This window comes from Mirounga angustirostris, unplaced genomic scaffold (genome assembly GCF_029215605.1).
Source record: "Mirounga angustirostris isolate CCGP_5_RB_7025 unplaced genomic scaffold, mMirAng1.0.hap1 SCAF_4, whole genome shotgun sequence".
In the NCBI taxonomy this organism is placed as follows: domain Eukaryota; kingdom Metazoa; phylum Chordata; class Mammalia; order Carnivora; family Phocidae; genus Mirounga; species Mirounga angustirostris.
Genome location: NW_026991712.1, coordinates 174418575 through 174444886, shown reverse-complemented (window position 1 = coordinate 174444886; position 26312 = coordinate 174418575). Strand labels below are relative to the sequence as shown.

The following is a 26312-nucleotide window of genomic DNA, read 5'->3' as shown; positions in this document are numbered from 1 at the left end:
CAGATTTTTGAGAAGTGCAAGGTATACTCGATTTCCCAATTCTGAATAAAGAGCCAAACTGGAGGAAGGTGCTATCACAGGTCTACACATTCACCATCCTTCCTGAATGCAGGAAGCCAAGGCACTGAAGCCCAGACACCATCCCTCGCTCCCTGCAGGGGACAGGCAGGTGCCTCGTCCCTGCCCCAACAATAAGAGAGGGCTCGGTGGGCTGTATGTAGGATGGGTGTGCTGGAGCCGACGCGGAGAGGAGGTTAATCTGAAGACACTGTTCCACAGTTACAGCAAGTTCTTCACTTTCATGCTTTATTGAAAGTAAAATATGAATCAAAGACAGGTATTGGTAAGCAGGTTATGTCTCTAAAGAATTACTTTTTAGTTCAGAGCAGAATGTTGTCCCATCTACTGTGATACAAATCCTTTATGGACCAATGCATCTGGTATGAAACTCGAGCAAGGAAATATAACAGAACTTTATTCCCTCCCGTGACTATAAATCTCATATGTAAACATGATTTACTGTTACTGCTACTAAACTGGTTCGATCTGTACTTGCCCCCTCCCGCCCACCACCCTCCCTTAAATATAAAATTTGAAACATTTCCTTCAAGTCTGATGTCCTTCAGTGCAATCTGCTTTATTTGACATAAGGCATTTGGGACAGTCACTTCGGAATAGTTCTCTGCCTTTTGGAAGAGTCATAGAATGGTTTGATTCTTAAATCCACCTTTTCAGTAATGCCCTAACATGCCAAACTTCTCTCTTCCCTTCTGGTCATTTCTTTAGAAGTCAGCAAGTGTTCAAAAGATTAATGTCCAAGAAGACCAGTACCTGGGAAAAGAAACACACGTGGAGGTACAGTTGTGAACTGAAAATTAAGAGTTCATGTATTCCATTTGCCAAGAACGCATCATCAACAGGGAATATCCAATTTAACAAATAAGCACAGCAGCCCCTTGACGTTGAAGGACAAGGAAAAATATCAGCAGACTCCAGGCTTTCAGCTAAATCACATTTCTGCTGAAAGCCATGTTCCTACGCGGTATCTTCACACACGTTAATCAGATTTTATTGATGCTTCCATTTGATGGCCGTTTCTCATAAAGAAATTTTTTGCTTTGTTTTGTTTTGTTTTAACCACATCAGGAGTTTCTTTGTAGTGGTAATGTGTAGACAACAAAGCTGCATTGACAGGAAGACTTTATTTAGGCCAGGAGCTGTGCTCACTCATTTGCTTTAGCAAAGAACCCCTGATATCTGATGCAAACTCATTCCTTGGCAAAATCACAAGCTGCCACGGACCTCTGGAGTAGGCCAAAAAGATTCAAGATGGCAACAGTTAAATCTGTAAATATCAAAGGTCTGTATTTGACAAATTAACAAATGTTATTGGCATACACGACTATAGTGGCCATGAGGGGACAACACACCACTGTGTCTCCATCCAAAGTAAGAATCCAAGAAATGCCTGGATTCTCAACAGACTGACGAAACCTTTTCACTGAACCGGATATAATGCAGCAAATTCCTTCCCTCTAATTCTTACCAGTGATAAACAAACTGTTCTCCTCTAAGATGAGACTGATAGAAGGAACTGGGAACAGACAAATATACATGTCGAAATGCCAGTAGCTAATCCCCCAACCTTGCCCCTCCAAATGAGAAAGGGAAAGCAAAATGGACATCTGGCAGGAGATACTGTGAACACACAGGCCCTATCTCAGGCCTGAGTGCTGAAAAAGATAATGAAGCTGCTTGAATAAAAAATGCATTTAACTAAAATTAATTTCAGTCATGAGACTCAGATTGAATTAAATTTTAAAATCAAATTATGGCCTTCGCTTTAAGAGAAAATTACAGTAGGACTCTGACATTCATGAACAAAGCATGACAAATGTAACTTACCTTTAAACCCTTCTTCCGGCATACATACTAGAAAAAAAGAAAGAGACAGAGAAAAAAAATAATTCCAAAATGAAAAGACTGCTGGGACAGACAACAGTAAGGCCACTTCAATGCCTAAAGACAAAAAGTTTAAAATAACTTCTAATTACCTTACTCACCCATAATGATTACCTTTGAAGTTTTGGGTGAGAATGAAGTCTTTCTCTTTTGTTTTATTTTCATCAAAGCAACACACGTCCATTATTTGAAAAGTCAAATACAGTAGAGGAATGGTTGTAACTGGAGAGAGCTTTTGTAGGACACCAGGGGAGGTAGGCCTGGAGAAAGCCATGTGATGCCCTCTGGAGCTGGTCTGCCCCGCCTCCCTCCATTCCCACACTCTAGAACGAACCACCTCAGAGTCGGGCAGCGCTTTCTTCTGCACTTTACTTCCAGATAATATGCTTATTCAGTTCACCCTTGAACAACTCGGGGCTGGAGGCACTGGCTCACTGCATGGTCAAAAATCTACATTTAACTTTGGATTCCCCTAAAAGTTGACTGGAAGCTTTCCTGAGAACAGTCATGCGACACAAATTTTGTATGTTGTATATATTATAGACCGTATTCTTACAATCCAGTAAGCTAATGAAAAAAAATGTTATTATTCTTTTTTAAACATTTAAGGGAGAGAGGGCAAGTGGGGGAGGGACAGAGGGAGAGAGAGAACCCTAAAGCAGACTCGGCCTCGATCCCAGAGCCCTGAGATCATGACCCGAGCCGAAGTCAAGACACGCTTAACCGACGGAGCCACCCAGGTGCCCTGAGAAAAATGTAAAAAAAAAAAAAAAAAAATCTTAAGAGAAAATACATTTAACGGTGCTGTACGGACACTTATTGAAAAAAAACAAAAAACAAACCACGTATGAGTGGACCTGCACAGTTCAAAGCCATATTGTTCAAGGGTCAACTACATTGTTACTTCCTAACTTTAGATGGTATCTACTAACTTCCTCAACAAAAGATACACATTTAGTTCTTCTACCAGCTCTTATGTGCCACCGGCCCCCTAACCCATCTATCATCCAGATAGAGATAATTTTCAAGCCAGTGGGTCTCCGGTATGCAACTCCATGAACAGGGCTCACAGTCGAACCCCTTTGTGGACCTTGGTTGTATTTCCTGTTTTGTAGGACTTTTTTTTTTTTTTGGTCTTGGTAACTGCTACCTTATTTATGACTTCCATTTTCTCTGTACCATCTCCAATTCAAGCAAAAGCTCTTTTAAAAACGTGTAAACCTCGAGACAGCCAGCCGTCACTTCCATGTTGCCCCATGGACACCCTCTGCCCCCAGCTGTGATCTGGACTGGGGATGCTCACGCCACCTGCCACAGAGCTTCTCTTCCGGGATTTCCCTTCACCATCTTCTAGGGCATTTTTCCTATGTTGGATCCCTACTTTTTTGTTCCACCATTCCAGTCTTTCTTGACTTACACTCTTGCTTCAGAGGAACACACCCTTCCACAGTATCTTGGCCAACGCTGCACGGGAGAGAAGTGTTTTGAGACCTCACATGTGTTCACAAAGAGCCATCACATGTGAGGGCAGAATAAAGTCTGTCTAGATGTAGATTCTGATTGGAATTCAATTTTCCTCAGAAGCCTGTGGGCACAGCTCCATGCACCTGTCTTCCTCCTGACTCTTTATCCTATGAATGTGACTCATTTTCCTTTGCATCTCTGGATGCTTTTAGGATCCTCCCATCCCTAGATTTTCACTTATGGTATCACGCCCTTGGTGCAATCATTTTTTAATTTCGTGAATCCCCTTCTGTTCTCTGAATGTTCCTTCTATCTAGCCCCCTGGCTATGTGGTCTCTCTGTATTACGTATAGTTAATTTTTAAGCTTCCTTATGCTTTCTGCATCAACTGCTTCCTCTGGGTTCCTTTTTTTTTTTTTTAAGTCTGCTGCTAGACAACTTTCGGTTCCATGCTTTCAATCCTCCACTGCATGGTGGTCTGGAGCTGCCCCTCCTACCTACTGAAGTGTGAGGACTCTGTTCAGGGGGCGCTGGGGGGGGCTTCCCTGAAGGGTACCTGGAAGATGAACCACTTTATAAAAACAGATATGTGGCGGTGACTTCCTTGAATTGGCCACTATCCCCCGAGTGGGATCTCCTCCCTCCTGCGTGGGAGGTAGAGGTGGCTGCCAGCTTCTGAACAAGAAGCTAGGGGTACTCTCCCTCTGTGCTACGAACAGCCTCATTCTCGCCTCTGTGGTTTAAGTAGTTTGAAGGGCGGAGACGCACACCCTCGGTGGGCACGAGGCACAGGTGGGGGAAGGAGCAGTGACGGGTTGTCAAAGGAGGGGCTGTGAGCGGTCGCCCTTCCTCTGGTCGCAGGCTCCGCAATCTGAATGACCTTTGCTTCTTGCAGACCTCTTCCATCTGCAGACTTAGCTGTGAGCCGGTTTCCTCAGGTCAGCTAAATAATTACTACTCTCGGGGCACCTGGGTGGCTCAGTTGGTTAAGCGACTGCCTTCGGCTCAGGTCATGATCCTGGAGTCCCTGGATCGAGTCCTGCGTCAGGCTCCCTGCTCGGCGGGGAGTCTGCTTCTCCCTCTGACCCTCCCCTGTCTCATGTGCTCTCTCTCTCAAATAAATAAATAAAATCTTAAAAAAAAAAAAATTACTACTCTTCTCAGCTTTCCCCAATTTTTGTACGCACCTTTCTCTTTCTCTGAGCTTCTAAGATAAATGCTGTAAGACCCCACCCTATCAACACGTAGAACTTTTTTCAAAGTTAAAAGTAAAAGCTGCATTAGGTATAATGCCCCCTCATTCTAACGAGTTAAGCAAGAAATTCCTCCAACAAGTTTGTCTTTACCTTGCATGACGTCATCCATTGCGGCATAATCTGCAATTGGCTCATCAGCCTAGGAAGACAAAGAAAGACAATTCAAAACCTCGGGGAGCGGGAGCCTGGAGCAGGAGCAGGCCAGAACCTCACCACAAGGGTCGGGCCCAGGAGGCGACCAGTGTCTGGCTACGGACACAGATGCAAGCACTAGTAGACAACGGGCTTCGGGCACAGCCAGCGATGTCCAAGACTCACAGAGGACGCCGCTGCCAACCACAACGTAGGTCTAGACCCATCACCTTCAAAACTGTACATTATCTGTGGCACTGTTTTCCTGCTCCTAAAAACACTTTTCGAAATGGAAATGTTTAGATCCCCTGAGATTACTAAACGCAGATTGAAATGATACGAGCTAGGAAGCCAGCGGTGATGGTGACAGAGTGAGTTAGGTGGAAACCAAGTCAGACTGGTTCCCTAAAAATAGGTTAGCTTAAAAAGACATCTGTGTCCCTCCTCACCACCAGGAACAAAACACCCATTGCTTTTGCAGGATGGAAGCCAGCACAGAGTGCAAGCTTGTGGCAGGGTGGGCAGCACGGGCAGAGGCCAATGACCAGCGTGGGCTCTAGCTACCCGCCTAAAGTGCAAGCCCTTTGATTAAAATGGGCTGTTGTGAGAATTTTGGACCTAGTAGGGTCCTTAAGGACTTGGCAACTTTAGGTTTTCAAAATAATTCCACAGAACCCACAGTTGCAAGACAAGCAAAAGGGGAACAGGAGGAGGGGGCGGGTGGTAGGAGGAGGGTTCGCGGATATGTGGAGGAGTGGGTATGGATGTGCTTCCTCGTTTCAGGGCCTAACTGGATCTCCCCAGAACTAAGGCTCCAGGGTATGAAAAGCATATATTTCACAGTTCAAAAACCTGACAAAGTTTCTACCGCATGACGCAGGGGTGTTTGGCACAGTGGGGATACTTCTAGCCGAGAAACCAGAGGCAAAGGGAAGCAATGAAATCCAGCCCATAGGGAGGGAGTACGGCAAGGACTGGGCTAAGCAAGGCTGGTTCAATGGCTTTTTTTCTTTGACAACCTCTCAGATACCCCTCCTTTCTAAAATACTTTCTACCTCTCCTAAATCCACTCTACCCAAAATCAATCTCCATGGCCTGGACAAGAATCCCATTAAGACAACCAAAAGTATTTTGACTGTTGTGGCCAAACCTTGTGTCTTATATTTGTTTCCTAGCTTGACTGGCTGGTACTTCTAAGATGAAGGAAAAGAGAGGATGCTTTAACAGAAGTACGGTTAAGTAATTCTGCTGATCCAGAAGTTTGGGCAGAGGCTGAATCTATATCTATTATTTTCAACAAAAATTATGAGAACCCCACAAGAACCAACGACGTCTGGACCTCCTCTCAGTCTCTTGTGGCTCAGCCAGAGCCGGAGAATCCCGAAGCCAGCAAAAACCCACGGCACTCGCTTGTTAGCACGCCCTGCTGAGGCCCAGAGGCGATCTTAACCAGTCACTGGTAGGTTACACATGGGTGCAGGTCACCAAAACCTCCCAGAATCTCCTCAGGTAAGGAGCCGTTACCTACCTTTAACAAAATGACAGATTCGGGAATGACGCCAAGGGTGCCGAGGGTGGCACAGTCATCACTCAAAATCTTTCCATCGATGGACAGATTCTGGTCAAAAGGAGCAACTGAAAACGCATGCATGATCTGTGCCAACACAAAAGAAAGTCTGTATAAGGCAAAATACTGAGACTTACACCCTATTTGAATAAATGAACACATGGATTCCTTAAAAAAAAAAACAAAAACAAATAAGTCTTCAGACTACGAAAAATACTACTCTTTACAGTCAGCCCACTGGCTACACGCCTACTGAGACTATAATCCCAGCATATCTGGGAACATCCTTAGGAGATCTGCTAGAGAACACGTATACCCACAGATCCTTTTGTTTTTTAAGGTTTTTTTATTTATTCATTCGAGACACAGAGATACACAGAGAGAGAGAGAGAGAGAGAGAGAGAGAGAGAGAGAGAGGACATGAGCAGGGGGAGAAGCAGGCTCCCCACTGAGCAGGGAGCCCGATGCGGGGCTCAATCCCAGGACCCTGGGATCATGACCTGAGCCGAAGGCAGACGCCCAACCACCTGAGCCACCCAGGCGCCCCCCACAGATCCTTTTGTTGAGCACCTTGCCGCCTCCCCCAGAGTGGGGGGTGTGGGCAAACTGAAGGAGCAGAGGGTGGACCATGTTGACAGCTCCTCTGGTTTTAAGTCCTGGGCAAGGAAATCACGGTCACTCTCACCATGCCCCCAGGTACCACATTCTTTTGTCAAGTCAAGTCCAAATTCTTTCATAAGACCATCTTTAAATTAACCAGCAGGCCATTTGGATTCTTCTTTCGGTTTTAATTCCTTTAGCAAGCCTAGACTGTATAATTCAGCCCTTGAGATTGCTGTATATTCTTAAATAGTCTTGTCTCTGTTTTGGAACCAAAATAGGAATTTCTTAAGGGACCATATACCCCATCCTAATTCAAGCCAATTGTTAAAAATGAAATACATTCAGAAAAAAAAAGTAAATACATTCAGAAACACTGTTATGCATAATACACATTTTTTCAACATCACAAAAATGTCTTATTTTTATCATTTCTGGATAGTAATTACCAGTGGGCAGGCAAGGACGAGTTGGCCTTGGACAGGAGCACACAGGCACCTTCAATGGTTAAGTTCTAATTTGTAACTTGGGAGGGTGAGTTCAAGAATATTCATTTTAGGGGCACCTGGGTGGCATAGTCTGTTGAGTGACTCTTGGTTTCGGTACACATTTGAGATCTCAGGGTTGTGAGATCGAGCCCTGCATCGGGCTCTGCGCTAAGTGTGGAGTCGACTTAAGACTCTCGCTGTGGGGCGCCTGGGTGGCTCAGTTTTAAGCGTCTGCCTTCGGCTCGGGTCATGATTCCAGGGTCCTGGGATCGAGTCCCACATCCGGTTCCCTGCTCCGCGGGAAGCCTGCTCCTCCCTCTCCCATTCCCCCTGCTTGTGTTCCCTCTCTCTCGCTGTGTCTCTGTCAAATAAATAAATAAATCTAAAAAAAAAAACCTCTCTTGCTCTGCCCATTCCCCCTCTAAAATAAATCTTTAAAAAGAGTACTCATTTTATAATGCTTCATAACTTATTCAATGCTTCATTTTATGACATATATGTTTTATTGCACCAATATCCATGATGTGGGAAAACTATTCTACCTTTACACACACTCTACTCCTCTACTCTCTGATTCTGGAAAGATGAAGCAGACCTGAGCCAACTGTGTGTATAATAGAGCCCAAGAGCTTTCCAAGCCAAGAAGATCATGACCAGAAATGTGATTTTAATAATGGCATACAGAAAAATAAGAACAAGGGTAACAACACTGGCCTCCTCTCTGTTAGGTCAGAATCTTAACTGGACTTAACAAAAGGATAACAGCTCCTGGAAAACAAAGGGAGATGGATCGGGATATGCCTGGGTGGCTCAGGCAGTTAAGCATCTGCCTTCGGCTCAAGGTCATGATCCCAGGGTCCTGGGATCAAGACCTGCATCAGGCTCCTTGCTCAGCGGGGAGCCTGCTTCTCCCCTGCCTGCTGCTCCCCCTGCTTGTGTGTGCGCTCGTGCGCTCTGTCAGTAAATAAAATCTTAAAAAAATAAAACAAAACAAAACACACACACACAACACAAAAGCCAGAGATGGATCTGTGGTTCACGTGCACTGCTATCATCAATGATCTGCCTGTGCATCGATACACGCATTTCTGGTGAGTAGGAAGTACTACCAAGACACTTCTACCAAAGCCAGCCCAGCACACAGGCAGAAGTAACCAGCCCTGGGTTAACAAAGGGGACCCAGGAGAAAGGAAGAGTTTCAGTGGAGGTGTCTAGGGCCAACTTAATGTGGGCAATGTCACAGCTGCTGGACTGCAGGAACACCTGCTCACATCCCAAAACCCCGTGAGGGTGGACAAAGCAAATACCTCCGGCCACGAGCACACTCACTGAGGGGCTGATGCTCAGTACTTTATGTTTTGAGGACACAGACAAGGACATTTAATTAACTTCATTCAACAACTAATGACGCTTTTATTAAGAAGCCACCATGAGTTGAATGCTTAGCTCCATGCTGGAAATATAAAAGTGAGTAATCCCACCCTGGAGGGGTTCAGAGAGCGAGGGCAGAACAATGTAGCCTAGATGGTGGCAGAAGGCACATGTCAGATCTGGGGAGGACAGAGGAAAGAGTCGGTTGGACAGCTGGAGGCATAGACAGGTCTGTAGAAGGGATGCCATGGAAGATAAACAAGTACTCACTAGTGAGGAGAAAACGCTCTTTCAGAATGAGGGAATGGGACAATAAAAGGCATGGAGGCCTTCGGTACAGTAATTCACAAACCATAAAAACGCCTGAGTATAATCACTCTTATATGGGCCTGTTTATCAAGCAGGTGGAGCATCCCTGATCTACAGAGCACACGAGGAACAATGAGAGCCCTGTTCCCTAGCGGGGAGTGGCTCTGGACTCCTTGCTAAAGGGCGGGTGGGGGGGGAGGGGCGGGGGCTAAAATAAGGAAACCTAGGGGCAGTGGCTTCAGCTGCCAGCCATTTAACCTCTGGGCCAACATTTCCTCCTCTCTACGGCAGGCAACATCACCCGCTCAAAACCTATCTTTGGGAAAATGAAATAATACAATTAAAACACCAAACATCTTCTGTGAAAGGAGACGGATCAATTGTACTTCCATTTACTTTACGGTATCAGAGGTGGATGAATTAATAATCAGGGAAAGCAAGCTTCTTAAGGTTTTAAGCAACTGTAAATGGGCTTGTCCAGAATAAAACATTTACAATTTTACAAAGGTTGTCCTACTATTAACTTGGAAATGTAATATCCCTCAGAGGAAAGCCTCCATCAAACATAAAAAAAAAAAGGCATTACATACTTTAAAAAAAAACAACAAAAACTCACGACCACCACTAACCGAGGGTCACACTCCTACCTACTACAAACCCCAATGCTGGCCAGGCTGCCAGGCAAAAGGTCACGTCTAGTGGAAGGATTCAAAGCCGCCACCACTGGGCAGCGAGGGAAAATTACATTTCACTGCCCTTTGTTTGGACTCCGGATCACAGTGCCTTCAAAGCCCAGGTGGGGAGGCAGGAGGAAGGACACTGCAAAGGACCCATCCAGGAAGAGAACATCGGGGGTCTCATTTGAACTGTGGCTCACTTCAAACAGCAGCTTGGTGCAGGTAACATGCTTCTATACAGAGGATATTTCTGCTGACTTTTGATTTGTTCTTCAAAAATGGTAGTCCATAATAAAAGCAGAAAGCAGCACAGGCTTTTTGAGTGTCTTTATCCACAGGGGCTCTTTTTGTAATTTAAAGGTTTTGAATGTTCGAGGTTTACCACTGACAGGCAAAAAGCCGGTGACAGAAACAAGCTTTCTTAGATGTAAAAGGTACAATAACAGAGTGAAGATATTATGCCGACACTTTATTTTCAGAGCCACGGGTTCAACCAAGGGAAATACTGTTCCCAGGACAATCTGGAATCTGGAACATATAACACCCTCAAAGGAAGCCTGTATTTTTGCCTCAATTACAATGATAAATATCAGCAGCAAGAAAAAATGCAGAACCAGTAAACTATGCCACATGAAAGTAGCAAAGAGGGAAGCTTGGTCAACTTTTTGGATATATATCAGTGCCTGAAACAGATTAGGGGCCAGATTTTCTTCATGGACATCTTGAACTTATCAGCCCCTCTTGCCTAGGTTTTGGGACACACCATTGCCACACTCATTTATACTACTTTTGTACTGATACCAAGAAATAACAAAATCATGAAGTATTTTCATAATGCCTACTTGCATTCACTGAACCGATGTGCAAACCAAATGCTTGTTTGGGGGACGGCAGGGGAAGGGATGGGGAGGAAAAGATCTAAAATGAATCTTTAAAAACCAATTTGGAAAACACCACTCCATAAAGAGAGGTGGTAAAGGTAACTTTAAAATTTTAACAAGGAGACTTATCTAACACCAAAAATATTGTGATAGAATTCCTGACTCATTGGAGTGAATCAACAGTCAAGTAGCTGCCTTTTAATTCCCTTTACGTTTCACAGCACATCTTGGTAATAGGCTCGAATACCTATCAAGGGGTCAAAGGAAAACACAGGGCATGATAAAGCGACGGAACGATGATTCTGGAACAACCCTGGCATGCAACAAGTTAAATGGCTCTGTTTCTCATTATGGAAAGCTACTCAGAACCTGCTCAAGTTTTCACAATCCGAACCACTCTCACCTTCATAGAAATATTCTTGGTTATTCCGTCTGGTTTAAAAAACTTTTTAATTTATTTTTCAATTACATGGTCTCTATGCTCTGCAAAGGGCTTGAACTCATGACCCTGAGGAGTCACATGCTCTACCAACTACTGCCAGCCAGGTGACCCTGATTCCCGGCTATTTTGAAAGCTTTAAGTCTTTCTAAAAGAAAGCGTTATTTCAATTTAGGCATTACTGTGAAATCAAAAAAATCCCCTCTCAATGGACTGATACTATGAGCATACAGAGGTTAAAATGGCCGACGATGAAAGAAAACAGACGTATATAAACATAAGGGAAAGCAGGAATTCATGGAAGTCGAGGTTCAGAGCATACTTAAACAAAAGTTGTATTTGCCTCACCTGAATTTTCAATTCTTTTAATGTTTGATTAGCAGAAACAAGAAGTGCTTTCTCACCACGAACTTTTCTATGTCGCATACTGCGCCGAATGACTTGCTTTTGATAGGCTATATAATTTTGATGGGTTATCTTTTGCCGCTTTGTTCCTCCGTTGCTCTACAATAAAGATCCAAAACAAACAAAGCACTGAAATTATCCATTCTGTGACCCATGCTCTTAAGTACATCAGGTAGGCAAAACTGGTTTATTTATTGGTTCCTTAACCATTTGAAATTCAGTGTCAACAATGAGTAGAAACTCCCCGGAGGTTCTTACAAAGCAGGCTTACAGAAAACCGGCAGGGGTAGGGGTGGGGGTGGGGAGGGGGGAGGATAAGTGAGCTATACCTCTCTCACTGCATGCAAGCTCCAGGATTTAAAAAGAAAAACATCTTATAAAAAGGACATTTAAGAGCAAAATGTTATGTTTGACCTTAAATCAGAAAAACACACATATGATAAACTAAAGAACTTTAAGATTGCTAAATTTAATTCATAAACAACCTGAATCCTAACGTTTGTATTAAACATTTTCTTCCCTTGAGAATGGCATGTAAGCTAAGTAGAAGCAGCTGAGAACTTTAAAACAAAAGACAGTATTAATAAAGACATCAAACTTGGTTTAACTAAAAACAGGATGACACATTGTGCTTCTTGACAGGATCACGAAATAGCTTCGACTGTGAAATATTCTTGCAATACTGTTACACCTGAATCTAATCAAACACTTAGATCCGATTTCCAGTGGACAGAAAACATAGAGAACAGAGTAACGAAGGAACATCAGTAATATAAGGAGGCAATCAGCTGAATCCAGGATATGGGACAATCTGTAAGAAATCCAACTGGTGTCTAGTCAATGTCAAAGACAAAAAGAAAGGGGGTGAGGAGGTGGGACCAATGCTCTAGATACAGTAAATGTATACCCTGATGGCATGCTAGTTTGAGGGGAAAACATCATTTTGGACGTATTTGGGGTACCTCGAAAAATTTGAGTCTGGGTAATAGGACACTGTCCTATTTATGTTGGTTTAAGTATTTAGAGATGAGAAGTCATGATGGACACCATCTACCTAAAGAGAATTTGGCAAAATGTACAGGCATACATATGGGTACAGAATTCATAATGCAGCAGTCTTCAGAAAAAAATGACAGGTAAGGACCAAATGTCTTTCTACAACACTCCCATAAAAGCCTCGTAAGGAGGTTAACCGTCAAGAGTCTTCTGTGAACCAGGCCAAGGAATGAGAGAAACAAGATTCCTTAAACATTTTTTTCCCCTGCTTTAATTAAATCTGGATGAGGTAACCCCCAGGCCCTGGCTCTGGTTTCGTCAGTTGTCACTGAGTGTTAGCTGTGCATGAGCAGAGCGATTTAGGGGTCATTATGGACACAGATGCCACATACTCATTACTAACAGAGCTCCAGAGATTTACGAAGCAGAGGAGGATCAGGACGCAAGCCCAGAAGAGCACTGGTTCAGGGGGACACCCGCTGGCTAGGCGCCACGCAAAGTGAGGTTCAGCTCTAGCCCCGAGTCTACAGAGATACACAGGGGGTTCTAAGATTCGTGAAGAGTAAGTTACGTGGGAAGGGGAGTTAAAAATAAATAAATAAAAAGTTAATCATTTTCCCCAATCTCAAATGTTCAAAGGAAAGGTCAAGCTGCACCTAAGTCCCACAACTAGGAAGAATAAAAATATCTACAACGAAATAAAATTTTACTTTAGACATACAAAACACAACCAAATAACAAATCCCTACACACTGAGCAAGATATATATATTTTTAATGGCTCTGATTTTAAATGGGTCTAAAAGCTTCTCCCAGAATTAAAAAAAAAAAAACCAAACAAACCCACAGAATTTAAATCCAACTTATCTGACAAAAAACAGCCCACTGCTTTTAGACAGCTTTCCATTACCTAAGTGATATCCAACACTGGGTGCATCATTAACCTGAATTGTAGAAAAGGTCAAAGTCAAAGAGACCGGGTTGATCTAGCTTAGAGGAAAAAGGGGGATTTGTTCCTCCCCATTAAGGACAAGCGGAGATGCATCATTTCCTATTATGGGGATTTAAATCAGCAATTGCAGATGCTCTCCATGTACTGAGATACCGTAACACGTTACAAAGAAAATGTCAGGATGCTGAACTTCTGAAAGGCATGACATTCTTCCGGGACCATCTCCTCTTCTAAAGAAAGATCACACGAGATTTTTTTGAGGGATAAAATATTTAAAACACTAGAGTATTACAATATCCAAACAAGGAGAGGGAAGACAGAAGAAAATTATAATGTATATATAAAAGAAATTACAGCATAAAAGGCAATGTTTCCCATCATTCTCTATCATATTTGTAAATATGAAATCTGTTGTCCTCCACAACTGAGAACAGTAATTCTACATCAACTCTTTAAAAATTGCTGTGGTTATAACCACAATGAATAAAACTAGACATTCAAAAAAAACTGGCTTCCCAAAAATCTACATCACTTGAAAATATAAAAAGTTTTCTAAATAACTCAGGCTGAAAAGCAAAGCTTGAAACAGAAGCTAAGGACAGACAATATGAAGATACATATCAAGCTTTACAAAGTAATTTACGAAGTTTACTAGAAGAACAAAAAATGAAGTCAGTGACAACTGACTTGAAAAAAAGATGAGATTTCCAACTGATTATTAAACCATACTTCCAAGACATAATCATTAAAACAGTATCGTATTGCCAGCCAAGCAATGCAAGAGAATAGTGTCCTAAGTCTGGTGGATATGTTCACTGCCCAAAACCCATGGGATTTTAATGTAGCAACCAAAATGAGCAAACAAACGAGTTTGTTGATCTCTGCCTTGCAAGATGGATGGTCTGAGGCGATGGGGACATGAGAAGAGTTGATGACAAATACGGTTAGAAACTGACCACAAAGATATGTTTGCAAACTCCAATCAAGGGATCATCTCAAAAACCATCCCAAGAAACATTAAGACCTATATCTACAAAGGTCTGAATAAGCACAGTATTTATAACGTCCTGTCAAAATTCCGTCTGCATTCCTGTAAAATGTATAAGTTTGGCTATTTCTGAACCAAAGCGGCCCTCCAGTGCTGACTGACTGAAGCATAAATTTGAATGAGTGGCGGATCATGGTCAGCAGGGTGGTGCACAAAGTGTGCAATTTTATCCTTTTTCATAGGTATTCACAGTGAGAGTTTTAGGAGATCCAACAAGCCATGGAAAACAAATGGGGCTATCTCTCTGTACCAGCTGGAAAACTACAAGTAACATTTACCTCCAGGAGACCAAGATTGTAGTCAAGAGGGCTTTTCAGACTTTCTTAATGTTGAAAATGAAGTAATAGTATCAATGTGTACAGAGAGCCCAACAAACCCAGATAGCTCTGCTCTGTAACAGATTCAGATACAGCACATGGCCATTTGAACACTTTTATTCCTTCAGGGAGAAGGTTAACCATAATTTGAATACTGTATTTTAGCAGTAAAGAAAGAAAATACATGTCTCATCTGTTAAACCTAAACTCTAATTAGAGTAGAAATTCCATGAATTTAAGGTATCCATAAAATACCCTGAAACACAGTGGTCTGAGTTTTTGAGAAGCTGAAACTTACCGACACCTTGTATCAACCATATTCCCACTTTATTTCCTGTTCTTATTACTTTTCTCCAATAACACTATGTATATGCACAATAAAATCAAGCAACCAAATAAGTGGGATAGAAAACCATAACAAAATACACAGAAAACAGATAATTTTAGGAGAAAAAGATTAAATTTATCATAATGAAATACAAAAGACGAATGCTGAACTGGTCATTTGATTAACACTAAGAGATGCAGAAATCTCTTCTATAAACTCCATTAGTAAGACCACAGTATATTTTGTTTGTAATGAAGGAAACTGAGTTAATGTTTTCATACTTAAATAATCTATGAATAAACAACAAACCAAGATATGGATCTCATTTTAGTCTTTTTTTCCAGCAAAAGATTTAATCTTTGTATTCTATTTTAACCTTTCTTACTCGGTAGCAACAAATATATTAATTCTGGAATAATGCAGTTCACGGCTTTTTGAGAGAAATCAGTGTTGCCACTGCAAGCCATGAAAACTAAGCAGAGAGGGCAAACAAAGAAGGGAGCTGAGAACCAATGTCCCATGGAAGGGATGGAGCAATTTCCAGGGACCTGGAGTGGCTGCTTTCAGAACGACGGAAGGTAGGACAATAAAAAGCAGCTTCGACACATACTTGATTAAAATCTGGATCTTTTTCTCCATCTGGTTTAGTTTCTTCCTTATCCTCCTCTGTTTCAGAACTACTCACATTCAGCTCCGGAGCTGAATCCTTCATCACCTGAATGCAAACACAGACGAGAAGATGGTTAGACCTGCGCAGGGCAGGCTATGGAGAGTGTGGGGGCTTTATCACTGGGGGGATAAGAGACCCGGCAGAGGATCGATACTCAAGGGCTGGCTCCTGTACTCTTTTAACATATCAGTTTTTATCCTAGGATTTACTCACGTGTAATGTGGTCACCATAAACATAAGCATTATCTGCAGAAGAATTATTATTACTGGGCTTTTACAATGATGTTATTTTGCAGAAGTTCAAAGATGCTCTAAATTTTAGCTAGCATGGGGACTATTAAACCATGCAGACAACAGGAGCCACAATACTTCCTTAAGACCGAGACAAGGAAGGATGGAGGAAATGCTCTTTTACATTATGAAATACTGTTATAAACTCAAAATAAATACTAAAACCTTAGATAAGCTGGATACTATTTTATTTTTATTTTTATTTATTTATTTTTTAAAGATTTTATTTATTTATTTGAGAGAGAGAGAATGAGAGAGAGAGCACATGAGAGAGGGGAGGGTCAGAGGGAGAAGCAGACTCCCCGCCGAGCAGGGAGCCCGATGCGGGACTCGATCCCGGGACTCCAGGATCATGACCTGAGCCGAAGGCAGTCGCTCAACCAACTGAGCCACCCAGGCGCCCCATGGATACTATTTTAGATACCAAAGTATACACGGACTAACAGGCACAAAAGACAAACTTTTAGAGGAAACACAGAAATTGATACTGGTTAACTGCACTTTCTCAGCAAATGAGGAAATAAAGGCCTTAGTTCAGCTTGTGAAGCAGAACCCAAAACCTTAAGAGCATAGTCTGTAAATTATCTTCCTAAAACCAAGTGTTTGGTAACAGTCGTGAAATAAAATGTAGTTTAGTCTCTAATTCCAAAAATCCTGGGATCAAATTAATGACATGCCCAGAGATCTCGGTCAGGATCTACCTAAGAGCCATTCCTAATATGATAGAAATGCTCCAAATCCAATCCACAGCACACCCCTGCTCCCAAAATATACCCAAATCTGTCTCCATCCACTCTTAGAGATCAGGGCAAGAGACTCTATACGGGCCTTCCTTATTCCCGTTCTGTCGCTGCCAATTTCAAACACAATGGCCAGGGTCACCTCTTTAAAGCATAAATCTATTCACACCATGACCTTGCTTGCACCTCTCCAATGGCTTCCATCTATACTCTGAATAAAAGCCCAAATCCTTGGTATGATGTATAAAATGTGACAGGATTTGTCCCTTGCTCCCCATCACCATCCTTCATTGGAAGAGACCTCACGTTAGACTACTGCTGTCCCTCTATGGTAGCCAGTGGGTACATGTGGCTGTTTAAATTGAAATGAATTAAAAATTCAGCTCCTTAGTCACCACAGCCACAGTCACACGTGGCTATTGGCTACTAGAGCATACGGCGAGGACAAAGACCACTTCTATCACTACCGGAAGCTCTCCTGGACAGGGCTGCTCTGCACAATGGACTCTACTGCTTAAGCGCATGAGGCTTATCCCTCTGCCTGAAGTACCCTTCACAGGCTGGCCTGCTGCAGTGGACACTCAGGTAAACAACTCCTCCAAGACCTGTTTCTTGTCCATTTCCCATCTAACACTGCTACCTCCACCTCTGTCGGTCTCCGACTTCACCCTGCCAGATTTTCTTCAAAAACACTCATTCCTGTGTAATCATCTTATGAATTTATGGGTTTATTCCTGTTTTTTTGACTGGGTGTTCCAGATCTTTTTAAAAATAGAAATATAGGGCGCCTGGGTGGCTCAGTTGGTTAAGCAACTGCCTTCGGCTCAGGTCATGATCCCAGGGTCCTGGGATCGAGCCCCACATCAGGCTCCCTGCTCTGCAGGGAGCCTGCTTCTCCCTCTCCCTCTGCCTGCCACTGCCCCTGCTTGTGCTCTCTCTCTCCGACAATAAATAAATAAAAATAGAAATATAAAGTTACAAAAACTGTTTTCCGGTAATGAGAACTTTTAAGATTTACTTTTATATATATATATATATATTTTTTTTTTTTTACAGATTTTATTTATTTATTTGAGAGAGAGAGACACAGCGAGAGAGGGAATACAAGCAGGGGGAGTGGGAGAGGGAGAAACAGGCTTCCCGCTGAGCAGGGAGCCCGATGTGGGGCTCGATCCCAGGACCTGGAATCATAACCTGAGCCGAAGGCAGACGCTTAACGACTGAGCCACCCAGGCGCCCCTTAAGATTTACTTTTTAAGCAACTCTCAATTTTGCGATATAATTATTATTGACTATAGCCACCACATACTCTATACACCCATGACTTATTTTATAACTGGTAGTTGTCTCTCTTGATCTCCTTCACTCATTTCACTCATCCTCCCACACCAACCCTGGCAACCACAAATCTATTCTCCATATCGATGAGTTTTATTTGTTTTGTTTATTAGATTCTATATACAAGTAAAATCATACGGTATTTACTTTCTCTGTCTGACTTATTTCATGTGCACAGTACCCTCAAGGTCCATCCATGTGGTCACAAATGGCAAGACTTCACTATTTTTTATGACTGAATAGTATTCCACTGGGCACACAAATACAACTTCATTTTCCATTCCTCTATCAACAAACACCTAGGGTATTTCCATCTCGGCTATTGCAAATAATGGTGCAGGGAACACAGGGGCACATATCTTTTAGATTTAGCATTTTTGTTTTCTTTGGATAAATACCCAGAAACAGAATTGCTGGATCATATGGTAATTCAAGGAACCTCCATCCAGTTTTCCATAGTGGCTGTGCTAATTTACATTCCCACCAATAGTGCACAAGAGTTCCCTTTTTCTCGACATGCTCCCAAAATGCTTCTTCTTTTTTTTTTTTTTTAAGATTTTATTTATTTGACAGAGAGAGAGACAGCAAGAGAGGGAACACAAGCAGGGGGAGTGGGCCAGGGAGAAGCAGGCTTTCTGTTGAGCGGGGAGCCTGATGCAGGCCTCACCCAGGACCCTGAGATCATGACCTGCGCCAAAGGCAGACACTTAATGACTAAGCCACCCAGGCGCCCCTCTTCTCCTTTTAATAGACATTTTGACTGGTGTGAGGTGATTGCTCATTGTTGTTTAGGTTTGCATTTCCCTGCTGATAGTGATGCTACACTTCTTTCCATTGAATATTTTTCAATTCATTAGCAAAGAGTATCTTTTTTTAAAAGATTTATGTACTTGACAGAGAGACACAGTGAGAGAGGGAATACAAGCAGGGGGAGTGGGAGAGGGAGAAGCAGGCTTCCCGCTGAGCAGGGAGCCCGATGCGGGGGCTTGGTCCCAGGACCCTGGGATCATGACCTGAGCCGAAGGCAGCCGCTTAACCGACTGAGCCACCCAGGCACCCAGTAAGGAATATCTTTCCATTTATTTGTGTCTTTAATCTTATCATTCTCATAGTTTTCAATGTATAGACGTTTTACCTCCTTGGTTAAATTTATTTTTTTATTTTTTTATTTTTTTTAAGGATTTTACTTATGAGAGCTACAGAACAAGCAGGGGGAGGGGAAGAGGGAGGAGCAGCCAGACGCAGGGCTCAATCCCAAAACCCTGAGATCCTGACCTGAGCCGAAGGGAGAGACTTAACCAACTGAACCACCCAGGTGCCCCATATTTTATTCTTTTTGATGGCATTGTAAAGGAGATTATTTCCTTAATTTCTATGATAGCTCATTGCTAGATGTATAAAAATGCAACTAATTTTTTTTTTTAAGTAAGCAATATGCCCAAGGTTGGGTTTGAACTCACAACTCTGAGGTCAAGAGTCACATGCTCTAGGACTGAGCTAGGCAGGCGCTCTGCCACTGATTTTTTATATATTAATTTTTGTGCCCTCCAATGTTATTAAATAAATAAATGGATATTGAATTTTATCAAATCCTTTTCTGCAGCTACAGAAAGGATCATGATTTTATCCATTTTATTAATGTGGTGTATCACATTGACTGATCTGCAGATGAGCCATCCTTGCATCCCTGGAATAATTCCAACTTGATCAGTGTATGTTCTTTTTTTTTTGACAGAGAGAGAACAAGCACGCACACATAAGTAGGGGGAGTGGGACAGGGAGAAGCGGGCTCCCTGCTGAGCAAGGAGCCCAATGCGGGGCTCAATCCCAGGACCCTGGGATCATGACCTGAGCTGAAGGCAGACACTTAACCAACTGAGCCACCCAGCCACCACTGTATGTCCCTTTTAACATATTGTTAAATGCAGTTTGCTATATTTTGTTGAGGATATCTGCATCTATGTTCACAAGGGGTAGTGGCCTGTAATTTTCTCTTTTTTTTAAAGATTTTATTTATTTATTTGATAGAGACACAGCGAGAGAGGGAACACAAGCAGGGGGAGGCGGAGAGGGAGAAGCAGGCTTCCCACCGAGCAGGGAGTCCGATGTGGGGCTTGATCCCAGGACCCTGAGATCATGACCTGAGCCGAAGGCAGACGCTTAACGACTGAGCCACCCAGGCACCCTGTAATTTTCTTTTTATGCAGTATCCTTGTTGGCCCCATAAAATAAGTTTGGGAGCATTCCTTCATCCTCAATTTTTTGGAAAAGTTTGAGAAGGACTGGTATTAAATCTTCATTGAAAGTTTGGTAGAATTCACCAGTAAAGCTATCTGGTCCTGGACTTTTTTTTTTTTTAAGATTTTATTTATTTATTCATGAGAGACAGAGAGAGAGAGAGAGAGGGGCAGAGGGAGAAGCAGGCTCCCAAGGATCAGGGAGCCTGATGTGGGACTCGATCCCAGGACCCTGGGATCATGACCTGAGCTGAAGGCAGATGCTTAACCATCTGAGCCACTCAGGTGCCCCTGGTCCTGGACTTTTGTTTTGATTAATGGTATTCACAGTGAGCGTTTTAGTCTTAGAAAATTGTGTATTTCCAGAAATACATCCATGTCATCTAGGTTTTTATTCAGTTTTCTTCTTGTAATTGATTTCCAGTTTCATACCAATGTGGTTGGAAAAGATGCTCGATATGATTTCAGTCTTCTTCAATTTACTGAGACTTGTTTTGTGGACCAGTGTATTACCTATCCTGGAGAATGGCCCATGTCCATTTGAGAAGAATGTGTAATCTGCTGTTTTTAGATGGAATGTTCTGTATATATCTATTAAGTCCATGTGGTCCGATGTATAATTTAAGGCTGATGTTTTCTTACTGATTTTTCTATCTGGATGATCTATTCATTGATAAAAGTGGGGTATGAAAGGCCCCCGGTAGTACTGCATTTGCTGTCAACGTCTCCCTTCACCTCTGTTAACATCTGTCTTAAGTATTTAGGTACTCCTATGTTGGGTCCATATTTACGAATGCTTTAAGCTCTTGAGGGATTGACTCCTTTATCATTATGTAATGCCCATTCTTGTCTATTAGTCTTTTTAAAAATCTCTTTGATATGCATAGCTTTCTATTGGTTTCCATTTGCATGAAACACCTTTTTGCATCCCTTTATTTACAGTCTGTGTGTGTCCTTACTGACATGAGTCTTTTATAGGCAACATATAGATGGGGGATGTGTCTTACGTTTTCATTTTTTTTTTTAAATCCATTCAGCTACTCTGTCTTTTGACTGGAGAATTTAGTCCATTTACATTTAAAGTATACTTTCTGTTCCCTCTCTTGCTTTCCTCCCTTGTGGTTTGATGACTTTGTTTAGTTCTTTCTCATTATTTTTTGCGTATATATGATAGGTTTTTGCTTTTGGTTAACGTTAAGACTCACACTAACAACTTACATATAATACCAGTATATTTTTAAATTGATAGCAAGTTAAACACTTTCTGTAATCGTCTTTTTAATCCTCCAATGTTTTGTTTTTGATGTCATTTTCTACAGAGAGAGAGATTTTCTACATCTTTTTATTTTCTTAATCCCTTAATTATTAGTTATAGCCATTATTACTATGCCTTTTAAGCTTCAGACTTGCTTTGTAAGTGATTAATCCACTTTGTTTACTATATATTTACCTTTACCAGTGAGATTTTTACTGTCACATGTTTTCTTATTATTAATTGGTACCCTTTCTGTTCACCTTCAAGAAGTACCATTAATATTTCCCAGAGGGCTGGTTTAGTGGTGATGAACTCCTTTAGCTTTTGCTTGTCAGGAAAACTGTTTATCGTTCCTTTAATTCTGAATAATATCCTTGCCAGGTAGAGTGTTCTCGGATAGAAGTGTTTTTCTTTCAGCCCTTTATATAGGTCATTATCACTCCCTTCTGGCATGAAAAGTTCTTGTTGGTAACTCTTATGGAGGTCCCCTTATATGAAACAAGTTGTTTTTCTCTTCCTACATTTAAGAATCTCTACGTTTGACATTTTAATTATAATGTGTCATGGCATGGGACTTTTGGGGTTCATTTTGTTTGGAACTTTTCTAGGTGTCCTGGGTGCAGGGGTCTGTTTCCATCCCAGATTAGGGAAATTTTCAGCCATTATTTCTTCAAAGAAGTTTTCTGCTCATTTAGCTCTTCCCTCTTCTGGGACCTCTATAAGATGAATGTTGTTGGATGTTGTACCATAGGTCCCTTAAGCTAGCTTCATTTTTTAAAATTCTTTTTCCTTTCGGCTGCCTGGGTAGCTCAGTAGGTTAAATGTCCAACTCTCAATCTCAGCTCACCTCTTGATCTCAGGGTCGTGAGTTCAAGCCCCATGATGGGCTCCACACTGAGCATGCAGCCTACTTAAAAAAAAAAATTCTTTTCTTTTTACTGTTCTGGGCGAGTTCTAAGGCTGTCTTCCAGATCACTTATCTTCCTTCTGCTTGATCTAGTCTCCTGTTGAAACCCGACAGTGTATTTTTCACATCAGTTACTGCATTCTTCAGCTCTGTGACTTCTATTTGGTCCTTTTATATTTTCTATCCCTTTGTTGAATGAAATTTTCTCTGTATTCATCCATATTCTCCCAAATTCTGTGAGCATTTTTATGACCGTTACTTTGAACACTTTATTAGGTAAATTACTTATGTCTGTTTCATTAAGGTTTTGATTGAGGGTTTTATCTTGTTCTTTTTTGGGACCTATTCCTGTGTTTCCTCTTTTTGCTTGACCAGCTATTCTTATGTGTTAGGTGAAACTATCTCTCCCAGTCTCGAATGGGTAGCCCTGTATAAGCACTGAACCTTACCGTTCACCTTTCAACTTCTAGGTTGTCTGTCAAACGGTCTGATTGTTTCAGACCTATGGGGCCCAGAAATGCAATCCCCTCTGGCCACAAGAACCCACTGCCCAATGGGCATTCCCTGAGGAGACTGCATGCTTGCTGGCTTTGGGGTACCCCAGGGAGATGGGGCTGTGGTACTCTGCAGCAAGTGCACAGCACACTAGCAGGTTACAGAGTACAAAACTGGTACCCACCAGTGTGGGCACTAGCAAGGTGGAGAATGTCAAAGGGTGCCCTCCAGTGGCTCCAGTCCCTGAAGAGAGTCCCAACAGGCTTTAACCCCTCTAGCAGAAGCTTTAAGATTAGCAAATGAATTTCCTTCACTTATGATCTAGGCCTTTTGCAAACCACCGCTTTGCATGGGGTCCCAGAGTAAGTCAGCCTGTGCATGAGGTCTTTAAAAAGCATAATCTCCATTCTCTACAGCCATATGGTTCTCCTAGATGGAAGCCCCCTTGCTTTCAAAGCCATTTGAGGGACTGCCCAAGAGCGGGAGGGCCTGATGTGGGGCACAAACCCTTCTCTCCTCAGGAAAGAGTTCCATATTTGTGAGACTCCTCCCCATGGTGGGTTGCTGTGCTGAGGGGTGGTGTTTTTGGCGAGACTCTTATCTCTGCTTCTCCTACCCATCTTGATGTGACCCCTTTATCCTTTGTGGAGCAGCTGTTTAGCTAATTTTCAAGTTCTTTTCAGAGATAATTATTCTGTATATAGCTGTAGATTTACTGGATCCCGGGAGGAGGTTACATTCAGGATCTTCCTATGCTGCCATACTGAACCATCTCCCTTTCTGGGTTTGTTCTTGGTCTTCCTCACTAGGTACAAATATTCTTGAGGACAGGTACCTGGTCTGTTGTCTTTACCACTGTGTTACCTCCATACCAAGACCATTCCTGGCACACATCTGACATTCAATAATTATTTGTGTATCAAATTTATAACTGACTAAATCCACATATAATCACATAAGTATTCATTTTGAATTCTTATCCAATTTGAATTCTTATGCCAAATAGCTCCAAGGAAATAAAAAATGTGATCTTAAGGCAGGCTTCAGTGAAAATCCATCAGCAAGTCAAAAATCAAACTTGATCATTACTAGTCATGGCCACGAGAGGGACTGGTACCTTTTTGTTATCCACAACTTTATGGACATAGATGGTGGCTTGAGTGTATTCACGTAGGTCCCTCTGCTGTTGACACAATAAGCCCTCTCTGCATTCTGGACAGAGTTCTAAAAAACAAAGTAAAACACAAGTGGCTGGGGAATTAATATAAAAGAACCAAAAACCCATAAACATACAGCAAAGTTACCAGTGAGTATTCATTAAATAACTATTACTCTTATTTTCTATTAATTGTTGTATTCTGTTGTATGTTAATACCAGTAAGAAAATTCATTTACTATCAACAGTAAACATACAAATAATGAGAGGGGTATAGAATAATTCCCACCTGGGGTGTTATTAGTTTGGACCTGAACACATGATTATTAATTTTAAATAGGGAATACAATTGTGATATAATCTCCTTCCCTCTTAAAATGTCAAGTTTTAACTATATGAACAAAAATGAAAACTTACTTGGCTCAGAAATATACTGTGTTTCTGAAGGGTTTGCATCTCCCACTTCAGTTCTTGTGATTTTAATTACATGATCCACAACAAAGAGCTTTTGTATCATTTGCCACTCACTGGGCCATATGAGAGCTATACTGTGCAAAAAAACACAACATGCCTTAAGACACATGGAAATTAACAGAATTAACATAATGCATTAGTTTCCTAAACCCAAATCACCAAATCACTAAGACCAGTATTTAATATAGAAAAGTTAAGAAGAGGGCGCCTGGGTGGCTCAGTTGGTTAAGCAACTGCCTTCGGCTCAGGTCATGATCCCGGAGTCCTGGGATCGAGTCCCACATCGGGCTCCCGGCTCAGCGGGGAGCCTGCTTCTCCCTCTGACCCTCTCCCCTCTCATGCTGTTTCTCTGTCTCTCTCTTTCTCTCAAATAAATAAATAAAATCTTTAAAAAAAAGAAAAAAAAGAAAAGTTAAGAAGAAAAAGATATATCATCCTCAACAATGAACAGTAGTTTTCTTCATACAAAAGGAGGGTGTTAGAGCAGTGAAACGCAAGATTCACATTACAGGAATCAACACGTCTAAATCTCAACAACTGAAACTGAATGAAGGATAAATATTGTATGATGTCCATTTGTAAACAAACAAAACAAAACAAAAAAAAAACACCAACATTTTTAAATATGCCAAAGATTACTCTCTAAGTAGTACTTTCTGAGCAAGGTAACCCTCAACTTCAGGCCCGTGCTTACTGTGAGCGGAACAACGGGAGAGAAAAAAGGAGGAAGGGAAGAAAGGTTAAGACTGAGGGGCCTTCAGTTTTATTTGAATTATTTAACATTTAAGCTGCCTGGTACATACATTTGTATTATTATAGATATTTTCCTGATGTCTAGCATTTACAACACCCCCCACAAAGAGGAAGGAAGGAAAAAAAAAGCTAGAAGAGAACCTAGAAGGAAAAAAATATATTAAATGTAAGCTTCCCTAAATGATGTGAAAATATTAACATGAATAGTAAACTCCCTACCTCTACGCTTAGTCCCAAAGGAATGGTTATTTATGTGTTCCAATCTTTATGGTTTATAAGCAATGTCAGAGGCATTCTATGTTCTCTTACATAGTTATCAATTCTTTGAAAAAAGATAAAATGGCAACATCAGGGGTGAATTTCAGACATGAACCCTTTTGGAAACACTTGAAGAGTGAGTGGCATAAAAACTTTTGACTTTAAGACCCCAGAATTGCAAATGACCAGCTCAGTGGCTCTGCTCTGGTGCCACAATGCCTTACTCCTCCTCATCTGTTTGTGGAAGCCTAGTAGCTTCCACAAAACAAGGACAAGTGAGCCCCTGGTGATTATGGGATGCTGGAAGAGGCAGTATACTGGAACTGGCAGCTTGGGAGAAGAGCAGAGCTCTGGGAAGAACAAGGTAGAGACAGAGTAAGGCAGCCTCTGGCAGCTGTTCACCTTCTATACAGAAGCAGTCTTGCCTCCCCCCTTTTTTTAAAGGGAAGTGCTCACTCTTGTAGAGCTTATGAAAGGACAAGCTCCACAATTCAGCAAAGGCCTAGATCCGTCAAATACACTGTGTCAGATAAAAATTACCTAAACA

At 41.9% G+C, this 26312-nt stretch overlaps 1 protein-coding gene across 6 annotated transcripts in view; it reads right to left on the bottom strand.

Moving 5' to 3' along the window:
* Positions 1-284: 284 nt before the first annotated feature.
* Positions 285-26312, bottom strand: part of USP48 (ubiquitin specific peptidase 48) — a 95213-nt gene continuing 69185 nt past the window's right edge. For 5 of the 6 annotated variants that reach the window (XM_045898507.3, XM_045898508.3, XM_045898509.3 and 2 more), the window contains 8 exons: positions 24698-24828; positions 24242-24348; positions 15802-15906; positions 11495-11650; positions 6343-6468; positions 4773-4821; positions 1906-1932; positions 285-831 (listed from right to left, as the gene is read on the bottom strand). In XM_045898507.3, coding sequence (XP_045754463.1) covers positions 809-831; positions 1906-1932; positions 4773-4821; positions 6343-6468; positions 11495-11650; positions 15802-15906; positions 24242-24348; positions 24698-24828 — 724 coding nt within the window. In that variant the 3' untranslated portion in view covers positions 285-808. The remainder of the gene's footprint in view (positions 832-1905; positions 1933-4772; positions 4822-6342; positions 6469-11494; positions 11651-15801; positions 15907-24241; positions 24349-24697; positions 24829-26312) is intronic. The other variant, XM_054513090.2, reaches the window with a different exon arrangement.